At 41.1% G+C, this 12,612-nt stretch overlaps 1 protein-coding gene across 1 annotated transcript in view; it reads left to right on the top strand.

The window, feature by feature from the left end:
• Window positions 1–12,257, top strand: part of LOC128695348 (exostosin-2) — a gene marked incomplete at its 5' end in the record, with an annotated part of 141,995 nt that extends 129,738 nt beyond the window's left edge. Inside the window, 2 exons of the mRNA XM_070080535.1 lie at window positions 6,000–6,203; window positions 12,038–12,257. Coding sequence (XP_069936636.1) covers window positions 6,000–6,203; window positions 12,038–12,251 — 418 coding nt within the window. The remainder of the gene's footprint in view (window positions 1–5,999; window positions 6,204–12,037) is intronic.
• Between the last annotated feature and the right edge of the window lie 355 nt (window positions 12,258–12,612).

Here is a 12,612-nt window from a genome sequence, read left to right as displayed (position 1 = left end):
TTGGCATCACATAACGTTAAATCCACATACCGATACATTTTATCGCTAAGATTTTGCCTCGCATACCGCTAAAAAACCCGCTCAACACTATTCGTCCGAGACGCGTCTAATGTGCGGCCTGAGTCAGCCTCACATGTTCCGCCAGTGGCATTGTTTACAAGCCAGCCTCCGCGGTAACATCCAAGCATACAATCGTAACATTTCGTATTATTACAGTGTTTTTGGTGATTTTATCTGCAAAATAAGTGACCATGGGCCCCAAGAAAGCTTCTAGTGCCAACCCTGTGGTAAAAAGGGTGAGAAATATTATCGAAATACTGTGGTACCATGGTCAACTGCTGATGCTGCTGCTGCTGTAGCACTGTCAGCTGCTGCTGCTGCTGTAGCACTGTCAGCTTCTGCTGCTGCTGTACCACCATCAGCTGCTGCTGCTGCTGCTGCACTGTCAGCTGCTGCTGCTGCTGTAGCACTGTCAGCTGCTGCTGCTGCTGTAGCACTGTCAGCTGCTGCTGCTGCTGTAGCACCATCAGCTGCTGCTGCTGCTGTACCACCATCAGCTGCTGCTGCTGTACCACCGTCAGCTGCTGCTGCTGTTGTAGTACCGTCTGCTGTTGCTGTAGCATTGTCTGCTGCTGCTGTAGCACTGTCAGCTGCTGCTGCTGCTGCACTGTTAGCTGCTGCTGCTGCTGTAGCACTGTCAGCTGCTGCTGCTGCTGCTGTACCACCATCAGCTGCTGCTGCTGTAGCATCGTCTGCTGCTGCTGTAGCACTGTCAGCTGCTGCTGTAGCACAGTCAGCTGCTGCTGTAGCACTGTCAGCTGCTGCTGCTGCTGCTGTAGCACTGTCAGCTGCTGCTGCTGCTGCTGTAGCACTGTCAGCTGCTGCTGCTGCTGCTGTAGCACTGTCAGCTGCTGCTGCTGCTGTAGCACTGTCAGCTGCTGCTGCTGTAGCACTGTCAGCTGCTGCTGCTGCTGTAGCACCGTTGTTGGTGTGGCTTATTGAGAATACCAAGAAACAATTAACCCCAGAGGGTTAGCCACCCAGGATAACCCAAAAAAGTCAGTGTCATCGAAGACTGTCTAACTTATTTCCATTGGGGTCCTTAATCTTGTCTCCCAGGATGCAACCCACGCCAGTCGACAAACACCCAGGTGAACAGGGAAAAACGCCTGGAACTAGTGCTCATATTGGTGAATTTAAAGCCAGCAAAGGTTGGTTTGAGAGATTTAAGAGTCGTAGTGGCATACACAGTGTGATAAGGCATGTTCTGGAAGAAAATGCCAAACAGGACCTACAGTACTCAGGAGGAAAAGGCACTCCCAGGACACAGTGTCTCATCAGTCATTGCTGCATCTTCAATAAAGATAAGTGTCATTTATTCTTCATTTAGTAGAGTAGTACATGCACAATATATACTGTGCATGTACTACTCTACTATTGTGCATGTATCCTTCTCTTCGTGTGTAGGAAAATGTATATTTCATGTGGTAAAAAAATTTTTTTCATACTTTTGGGTGTCTTGCACGGATTAATTTGATTTCCATTATTTCTTATGGGGAAAATTCATTCGCGTAACGATAATTTCGCATAACAATGAGCTCTCATGAACGGATTAATATCGTTATGCGGGGGTCCACTGTAGTCTGAATAACAGTAAATCATCGATATTTTGTGTGAATAAAAATTCAAAATGAATAACATGCATAATATAAGAGGTGCCTTGAGCCATGGCTAATGAACATAGAAAATGTTATTTTAGTGCAAGGAATGTCTGCATTGTTCATTCTGGCCCCTATTTTGAAATTAGCCTTTCTTGAATTTTGTTTGAAATTGGCCAGATTAGTAATTTCTGATCATTTTTTTGTGTAGTTGAAATAGGTAAATGGGCAGTTTCTTATACTTAACTGATACAAATAAAAGGAGTTCTAGTGAAAGAGTTATGAGTTTTGTCAAGTGGAACAAAGGAATTGGCCCAAAATATGGCTAAAGGTGGGCAAAATCACTGATGCTAAATTCACGAGGGCGTAATTCCATAAGTTCTTTTTTATAAAATTTCAAACTTTTGGTTTCATTACTTTTGGAAAAAAATTCTCTATTATTTCATAAGAATTTTTTCTTTTAAATTCTTCGATACTGTGAGCAACTTTGCAAGCAGGGGTCTCAACACTTAAAGGGTTAACCCTTTCACTGTCGAGACCCCTGCTCACAGACTTGCTCTCAGTGTTGAAAAGTTTAAAAAATAAAATGATTTTTTCTCGTGAAATCATAGAGAATCTTTTCCCAATGGCAATGACACCAAAAGTACGAAATTTGATGGAAAACTTACGGAATTATGCTCTCGCAAAGTTAGCAGTCTCGGCGATGTTTATGCATCGGTGATTTTGCCCACTTTGAGCCCTGTTTTTGGGCCAGTTCCATTGTTCCAGTCGACTAAACTCATGCCTATTTCACTAGAACTCCATTTGTTCTATTGACTGAGTACAAGAATCTGCCCATTTACTGATATCAACTGCCCAATAAAGTGGTTAGAAATTGACAATTTGGCCAATTTCACACAAATTTCAAAAAATGCCAATTTCAAAAAAGGGTCCAGAATAAACAATGCAGACATTCCTGGCATTAAAATAACATTTTCTCTGTTCATTAGCCAAGCCTCCAGGCCCCTCTTATATTGCTTTTGCTTTCCATTTTGAATTTTTATTCACACAAAAAATAGAAGATTTACTGTTATACAGACTACTGCATTATTGTAATAATTGTATAAATAATGTCAACCCATCTGCGTATTAGACTGGCCAGTTGGACACGTATTGGACGATGACGTCATTTGTTTGCTCTTGAGCATCGGCAAAAATTGAACATTTCTGCTACTTTGAGCTCGATTTCAAGGTACTTTTCATCGTGAACCCAATCAAAATCATCTCTATTTCTGTAAAATATCTTCCATTCTATCAAATGAGACCAAGAAAACAAGAATACACCCATAAATACCATACAAAAATACACTGCAAATTCACTGTTTTAAACCAAAGACACAGTCAGAGATTTTTTTTCTCATTATGCACTGTGTGTTGCAGGAATTTTTTTTTTATGTAGGCCTACCAGCTTTCTTCTGTAAGATTGGAAGCCGCTAGAATTTTGGTGTAATATTACAGCACCAACACTGGCTTGCAAGCCGTAATATTACAGCACCGACAGTAAAAGGGTTAAAGGAAGGGTTTGGGATATTGGCTGTTTGGAGTGATATCTGAACTGTCATATCTGGGCACCTCTGCAAAGACAGCGATTATGTGTGAATGATGGTGAAAGTGTCTTTTTTGGGTGACCCTGTCTCGGTGGGAGACAGCTGATATGTGAAAAAAATATATATATATTCTTGCTACATCTACTTGTACACATGCATGTAGATGTAAATGTATACATACCCATCTAAGTTTTCTTTTATTTTCTTAACCCATTCACTGTCCAGATGCTCAAAATGAAACTTTCACTGCCCAAGTTTACCCCCCCCCCCCAAGATTACCCCCCCCCCAGATTGTTCTTAGTTTACAGTGTCCCAGCAATTGAATCAAACCTATTAAAACCCATAAAACAAACTGTGGGTTGTAGGTGGACTTAACTGTCCTCTGGAATATCAACAAAACTTGAATATTTCCACTATTCTGAACTCAGTTTCAAGCTGCTTCCATTCTTGAAACCAATCAAAATCATCTTTATTTCAGTAATAGGTCTTCCAATCAATCAAATGATTCCAGGAAGCAGCCAATAAAACTGTAAAAATCATCTTCAGAAGCACCTCAGTGTTGCTATTTTGAGTCGTACACACTGTCACAATTTTGTTTTCCCATCATGCACAGCAAGGTGCATGTTTTTTTTTTTATACTGTGCACACTCACCACATAGACCCATTCTCTCATATCTAGGCCAAAATTTACTACTCATGGCTTATCTGAGTGAGTTGAGTTTATGACGTAGAACTACTCAGTGACGTTCTACATGACGGAGAGTCAAAGGGTTAAGGAGCGCGCAAATCAGAAGAGAGTGTACGTGTATGAAAGATATAATTCACAGAGCAGAGGAATGGTTGCTGACATGGTTAAGTCACTTAGAAAGGAAGGATCTTGAAAAGTATTCCAAGGAGATGTATCAATCAGATGTTGACAAGTATAAGAAACATTCCAGAAAGGATTGGAGGGATGGAGTGAAGGCTGGAGGGATGGTGTGAAGGTTGGAGGGATGGTGTGAAGGTTAGAGGGATGGTGTGAAGGTTGGAGGGATGGAGTGAAGGCTGGAGGGATGGTGTGAAGGTTAGAGGGATGGTGTGAAGGTTGGAGGGATGGTGTGAAGGTTGGAGGGATAGTGTGAAGGTTGGAGGGATGGAGTGAAGGTTGGAGGGATAGAGTCACTGAGGGTTGGAGGATGGTGTAAAGGTTGGAGGGATGATGTGAAGGTTGTTGAATGATGGGGAATTGAGCCTTCACCATTCTTGTGTCGGCATATTAGAGCAGAGTAAGTAGAGACATGTAGTTTTTAGAATTTTCCATGCTGTTGGAGTATCAGCAGGATAACATTATGAAGGAATTCTGGAGTTCTGAAGGAGTAATGGAGGTGGGAAGTACAATGACTGCTTTCTGAAGGATGAGTGGAGGTGGGTAGTACAGTGACTGCTTTCTGAAGGATGAGCAGGGATGTTGCATTTCAGGGGGTCATTTGAAATTTGTATTTTTTATACTTTGTATTTTCTTTTTCTGGGCCACTTGGTGGGAAATGGCTTGTGTCATACAAAAAATAAAGTGTTTTAGACTAATGTCAAATTTTCATCATATATAAAAATTTGGTTAAAAACTGCTCTGTTTAACCCTTTCAGGGTTTTTGACGTACTAATACGCCTAAATTCTAGCGCCCTCAAATCTAGTGAGAGAAAGCTGGTATTCCTACATATGAAAGAATAGGTCTATGTGGTCAGTGTGTGCAGTATAAAAAAGATCCTGCAGCACACAGTGCATAATGAGAAAAAAAAAAACTGTTAGTGTTTTTGGTTTAAAACAGCTACTTTGCACTGTATTTTTGTGTGGTATTTATGATGGTATTCTAGTTTTCCTGGTCTCATTTTATAGAATGGAAGACACATTACAGAAATTGAGACAATTTAGATTGGTTTTACAATGAAAAGTACCTTGAAATTGAGCTCAAAGTAGCATAACTCTTCGATTTTTGCCAAAGTTCAGAAGTAAACAAATCATGCTACGTGACCAATACACGTCAACTGGTGAGTCTAATGTTCTTTCACAAGTGCACCAATATTATTTATACCATTTCTACACTAATGCAGTAGTCTGCATAACAATAAATCTATTTTTTGTGAGAATAAAAATTTAGAGTGGAAAGCATAAGAATGTAAAAGAGGCATGGGGATGTGACAAATGAACAGAGGAAATGTTATTTTAGTGCCAGGAATGTCTTTCTTGTTTATTCTGGACCCAATTTGGAAATTGGCATCTTTTGAAATTTGTGTGAAATTGGCAAAATTGCTAAATTCTGACCACTTTATTGGATAGTCGAAATTGGTAAATGGGTGGTTTCTTGTACTCATTTGATAGAAAAAATGGAGTTTTAGCAAAATAGTTATGATTTTTGTCGGCTAGTACACTGTAATTGGCCAAAAATAGGGCTCAAAGTGGGCAAAATCGCCGATGCGTAAACATCGTCGAGACCGCTAACTTCGTGAGAGCATAATTCCATAAGTTTTCCATCAAATTTTATACTTTTGGTGTCATTATGATCGGGAAAAGATTCTCTATCTTTCCATAAGAAAAAATAATTTTTTCTTTTTTTGAAAATTTGTCAACCCTGAGAACAAGTCTGGGAGAGGGCCTGTCGACCCTTCAAGGGTTAACCTTTCCCTAGTGATATTATTTTTTAAAGTAACAAACTGACACAGTTTATTAACTACAGCATCCATATAGCCATGTGATGCAATATTTTGTTATATTCCACAGCTGGTCAGAGGGTGAGAACCACCTTGTGTTCAACATGTTGCCAGGAACTGCACCCGTGTTTGATACCACACTCAGCTTGCAGCGTGGCAAGGTGATTGTTGCTGGTGGAGGCTTTTCTTCCCTCACCTACCGCCGGGGCTATGATGTTTCAATCCCTGTGTATAATCCAGCCCACCAGGACTCTCCCATAGGAAGAAAACCAGTGTAAGTTAATATTATTTATTTACCCTTTGCTTTATCTATTTGGTCTAATGAAGAGTTACAGTGAAAGTCTCATAAAGTGAACTAATAGCTCCAAGTGAGTAGCAGGAACAGTGCTGTAACCACTTCATCATGGAGCTTCAAATTGATTGAATTTACATCTATCATTTTCCTTGAGGACTCTTTTGGGGGCCAATGATTCCACAGGCTGGGAACCATGTCATACACTCCACCCCCCATTGACCCATGGCTGCGTCCACCACCCCACGCCCCATTGACCCATGGCTGCGTCCACCACCCCACGCCCCATTGACCCATGGCTGCGTCCACCACCCCAGCACAACCACCACAACCAGCTGCTAATATCCAACAACCACCACCAGACCACATCTGGGATTGGGAGTTGGATGTACATTTTGACCCAGTCTCAGTCAATTTGACAACACACAAAACAGAATCTAGGCCAACTGTACTCTCAGGAATGATGTCACATAACTTGAATTCTTTTAACTATGTTTGATGAACCCTTTATACAAATTATTGTGAAGGAAACCAAGAGATACTTCCAGTACACAATGACAAATACCATGGTTTCACTGCGCTCATAACTACACTGTTGGAAGGACACAGCTGTGTCTGAGATGTATCTCTTGTTTGCCACAATAATGCTTATGTCACATGTGTATATGAACAGTACTCATCATACTGGTTGACTGACTGCCTAATTTGTACTCTGACCTTCAGTGATCTCATCCCATCAACAGATTTATCCTGCTGTTACGTATGCTACACTTCTCAGACAAGACGAGGTCTGACAGGAATGTCATGCCATACAAGATCAAGGATATTTTTTTATCTATCTCAGACAAAAGTTCAGTGAACCTTGCCACTGACAAGTCTTTGAGTCGATCCAAAGGTAGACTGTCATGTGTGTAAACATGACAGACATGTGTGATATAGTGTGTGGATCACATAAAATGTACCCAGGCTCAGTGCAGGTATTAGTACCACTGAGGTGTAGGTGTTTCATGCCAGTGACATCATGGCATTTTGGTGTCATGACAAACATGATATAACATTGTTGACGTCGATCCACCACCATGAAATGAAAGAGACAGGAAAAGTGAACAGAAGCAGCAATGAACCCATTCTGAGAACCACTGCTGTGATCAATTACACTGCCAGTGTGTATTTGGTGGACAATGGGAGCGAAACAGAATGACTTCAAGAGTGTATCAGTCTGTAGTGGAAGGAAGGCGGGGTAGGGGTCGGCCTAGGAAGGGTTGGAGGGAGGGGGTAAAGGAGGTTTTGTGTGCGAGGGGCTTGGACTTCCAGCAGGCATGCGTGAGCGTGTTTGATAGGAGTGAATGGAGACAAATGGTTTTTAATACTTGACGTGCTGTTGGAGTGTGAGCAAAGTAACATTTATGAAGGGATTCAGGGAAACCGGCAGGCCGGACTTGAGTTCTGGAGATGGGAAGTACAGTGCCTGCACTCTGAAGGAGGGGTGTTAATGTTGCAGTTTAAAAACTGTAGTGTAAAGCACCCTTCTGGCAAGACAGTGATGGAGTGAATGATGGTGAAAGTTTTTCTTTTTCGGGCCACCCTGCCTTGGTGGGAATCGGCCGGTGTGATAATAATAAATAATGGGTTTGTTGATTGTGTCTGTAAGAGTTACAAGTGGTACATGAAATTTTTATCCATCTCGTGGACATATCAGTGCTCAATGCATACAATATGTACCAGATGAGGACCAGCAACAGACCACCATATGTCCACTTTTGTTTGTTTGTCATCAGGCGAATAATACTGAAATACCAAATCACAACATGTATACTACACAATCACCACTGTAATGATCACCAAATACTCTTCTCATCTGAAGCAAGATGATCACTTCCTAATGATATTTCCTGCTACAGACAGATGTGTATGATTTTCCAGTGGGCAGTGGAGAACAATATGATGTTCAGTGGTGATAAGTTCCAACTGCTTAAATATGGAAATAATGAAGAAGGCAAAATGAACACTTTATACAAAATTCAAGAAGATTGTCTTTCTTTCAAAGAACACAATAAGACTAAGGTCATAACAGCTAGGGAGATGATGAGGTGGATAATGAGAACTTTCGAAATGAAAGAAGTAATGCCAATGGTGACACTTCAGATTGCTTGTGCTCTGTCATTTAGAATATTATTCAGTGTTAGTGGCCCTATTCAGGGAAGGAGATATATCAGAACTGGAACAGGTACAGAGATCATTTATGGTCCACATAGATCTAATGAAGCATTTAAACTACTGGGAACACCTTCAAGTCTTGAATATGTACTCACTGGAGTGGAGGAGAGAGAGATTCATGATAACATATACCTGGACAGTACTCAAGGGCTTTGTCCCAAATCTGCACACCTACCATAACAATATACTGGAGTGAGAGATATGGGAGGAAGTGCAAAAAAAAAAAAAAAGTGAGAAAGCAGGCATGCAGTGAGCACAATAAGAGAACATTGTATTAGTATCCATTGCTTCAAACTATTCAGCATCTTTCCAGAAGATATCAGAAACACTGCTGGAACAAGTGTAGAAGTCTCAGAAAGGAAATTGGATAAATATTTTTACCAGGCGCCAGATCGACCAGGGTGTGATGGATGTGTGGGCCAGTGGTGGCCCATTGGCTCACTGTGAGCAGTAAATTTTGGCCTAGATATGAGAGAATGGATCTATTGGTAGTGTGCACCATATAAAACAAATCTTGCAGCATGCAGTGCCCATGCACTCTGCCCCAGGGCCAGACTCATGGAACTCCGTGTTCATCAAGAACTGCAAGAAGCCCCTATCACGAGCCTTTTCCATCCTATGGAGAGGGAGCATGGACATGGGGGTCGTCTCACAGTTACTAAAAACAACAGACATAGCCCCACTCCACAAAGGGGGCAGTAAAGCAACAGCAAAGAACTACAGACCAATAGCACTAACATCCCAAAAACAACAGACATATCATAAAAATCTTTGAAAGGGTCCTAAGAAGCAAGATCACCACCCATCTAGAAACCCATCAGTTACACAACCCAGGGCAACATGGGTTTAGAACAGGTCGCTCCTGTCTGTCTCAACTATTGGATCACTACGACAAGGTCCTAAATGCACTAGAAGACAAAAAGAATGCAGATGTAATATATACAGACTTTGCAAAAGCCTTCGACAAGTGTGACCATGGCATAATAGCGCACAAAATGCGTGCTAAAGGAATAACAGGAAAAGTCGGTCGATGGATCTATAATTTCCTCACTAACAACACAGAGAGTAGTCATCAACAGAGTAAAGTCCGAGGCAGCTATGGTGAAAAAGCTCTGTTCCACAAGGCACAGTACTCGCTCCCATCTTGTTCCTCATCCTCATATCCGACATAGACAAGGATGTCAGCCACAGCACCGTGTCTTCCTTTGCAGATGACACCCGAATCTGCATGACAGTGTCTTCCATTGCAGACACTGCAAGGCTCCAGGCGGACATCAACCAAATCTTTCAGTGGGCTGCAGAAAACAATATGAAGTTCAACGATGAGAAATTTCAATTACTCAGATATGGTAAACACGAGGAAATTAAATCTTCATCAAAGTACAAAACAAATTCTGGCCACAAAATAGAGCGAAACACCAACGTCAAAGACCTGGGAGTGATCATGTCAGAGGATCTCACCTTCAAGGACCATAACATTGTATCAATCGCATCTGCTAGAAAAATGACAGGATGGATAATGAAAACCTTCAAAACTAGGGAGGCCAAGCCCATGATGACACTCTTCAGGTCACTTGTTCTATCTAGGCTGGAATATTGCTGCACACTAACAGCACCTTTCAAGGCAGGTGAAATTGCTGACCTAGAAAATGTACAGAGAACCTTCACGGCGCGCATAACGGAGATAAAACACCTCAATTACTGGGAGCGCTTGAGGTTCCTAAACCTGTATTCCCTGGAACGCAGGCAGGAGAGATACATGAATACATGATTACATACTCCTGGAAAATCCTAGAGGGACTAGTACCGAACTTGCACACGAAATCACTCACTACGAAAGCAAAAGACTTGGCAGACGATGCAACATCCCCCCAATGAAAAGCAGGGGTGTCACTAGCACGTTAAGAGACCATACAATAAGTGTCAGGGGCCCGAGACTGTTCAACTGCCTCCCAGCATACATAAGGGGGATTACCAACAGACCCCTGGCAGTCTTCAAGCTGGCACTGGACAAGCACCTAAAGTCGGTTCCTGATCAGCCGGGCTGTGGCTCGTACGTTGGTTTGCGTGCAGCCAGCAGCAACAGCCTGGTTGATCAGGCTCTGATCCACCAGGAGGCCTGGTCACAGACCAGGCCGCGGGGGCGTTGACCCCCGGAACTCTCTCCAGGTAAACTCCAGGTAAACTCCAGGTAATGAGAAAAAAATTTGTGACTGTTTTTAGATTAAAACAGCGACTTTGCAGTGTATTTCTTATGGTTTTTATGGTTGTATTTGTGGATTCTTGGTCTCATTTGACAGAATGGAAGATATATTACAGAAATAGAGATGATTTTGATAGGTTTTAGTAGTGAAAATAGCATGAAATTGAGCTCAAAGTAGCAGAAATGTTCAATTTTTCCCAATGTTCAAAAGTAAACATATGATGTCACATGTCCAATACACGTCATTTAGTGGGTCTAATATGTGTTCACAAATGTGCTGATATTATTTATACAATTATTACAATATTACATAACAGTAAATCTTCTGTTTTGTGGTGTGAATAAAAATCCTTTTTGTGAATAAAAAATCAAAATGGAATTCATCTGTAAAGCCTGGAAACATAACTGATAAACAGAGGAAATGTTATTTTAGTGCCAGGAATTCCTGCATTGTTTATTCTGGGCCCTATTTTGAAATTGGAATACATTTTGAACTTTGTGTGAAATTTGCCAATTTCTGATCACTTTATTGGGTAGTTGAAATAGTTGACTGGGCAGTTTCTTTTGCTCAGTCGATAAAGTAGAAGTGATACTAGCAAAGTAGCTAAGAACTTGGTCAATTGGAATAATGTAATTAGTCTAAAATAGGAGTCAAAGTAGGCAAAATCACTGACGCATAAATATTGCTGATGCAGCAAAATTTGCGAGAGCGTAATTTCATCAGTTTTTCATAAAATTTTGTACTTTTTGTTTTATTACCTTTGGAAAAAGATTCTCTACCATTTCATAAGAAAAATAACAAAAGAAAAAAAATTTGAAAATTCTTGGACCCTGTGGACAAGGCATAGATCTACGGCTTGGACCCTCAAAGGGTTAAGTGATGCATGACTGTGTACTACAAGGAGGCTCACATGTTGGTAATAAAACACACAGTACAAGAAGTTGTCTATGTTTTTCTCTACAGCTGAGGCATTGACGTGTGTGTCAGTAGTAGCACATGGTAAACACCACTCTTCTTGTGTTTCATTTTCTGTGCTTTTGATTTTGTTAATGACCATTGTTCTTTAATTTGTTTTTTATTTACTGTGCCTGCAGTATATAAGCCACTTCTCCATACATATGTTGCACTTTAATTAAGATAGATGGACTGAACACATCAACTCCAGACTGAAGGACTGATTACCTCAAGCTCCTCTTCATCTTCTATTGTTGTTTTCTGTATTGGACTGAAGAAAGCCCTGGTTGGCAAAATCTTTCCACAATAAAGATACCCAAATGTTCCATAAATGTTTCATTTTATGTCTGCTTTGTTTCCTTGCCTTTTATTATTTTATAAACTGCCATGAAAATTATACAGTAGAGGATGGCTGAGACTGTTATATTGTCTTGTTAACAGAACATCCCGACGCTGGCTGGTGGTGTCTTCGCAGGTAAACATTCATCGTGACTACCGTGAAGACCTGGAGGCCCAGCGTCTCGACAAGAAGACGCAGCCTGATGACTTGCTTGTCTTAGACAAGTGTCAGCACTTCACCAACCTGACAGTGAGGTGTCAAGGCTCCAAGATGTTTGTCTACCCTGATGTACTCAGAGTAAGTACTCTAGCATGATAAACATTATAACAGCTTCAAGATGTTTGTCTACCCTGACATACGTATAATGATAAACATTATAACATGTTTATTCCATATATCAGGTGATGGAGTGAAGTCACTGGCTGGCAAAACATTTCCTCACTAAACATTCCCAGATGTTCCACAAGTGTCTCATTCTTCAGCTTGTGGGATTTGGAACCATTTATATGACAAGTATATGAGTGTTAACGTGGCTGCTTCACTCTCACTTCTTCTTGCTTCACTCTCACTTCTTGCTTCATTCTCACTTCTTCACTTCACTAGAGTTCTGCAGCAAATGGTTAGTAGACAACAAACTCTCGTTACACCTCGGGAAAACGGAAGCCATGCTCTTTGG

Source organism: Cherax quadricarinatus, unplaced genomic scaffold (assembly GCF_038502225.1).
Source record: "Cherax quadricarinatus isolate ZL_2023a unplaced genomic scaffold, ASM3850222v1 Contig570, whole genome shotgun sequence".
Classification (NCBI taxonomy): Eukaryota; Metazoa; Arthropoda; class Malacostraca; order Decapoda; family Parastacidae; genus Cherax; species Cherax quadricarinatus.
This window is presented reverse-complemented; position numbering and strand designations above follow the sequence as displayed.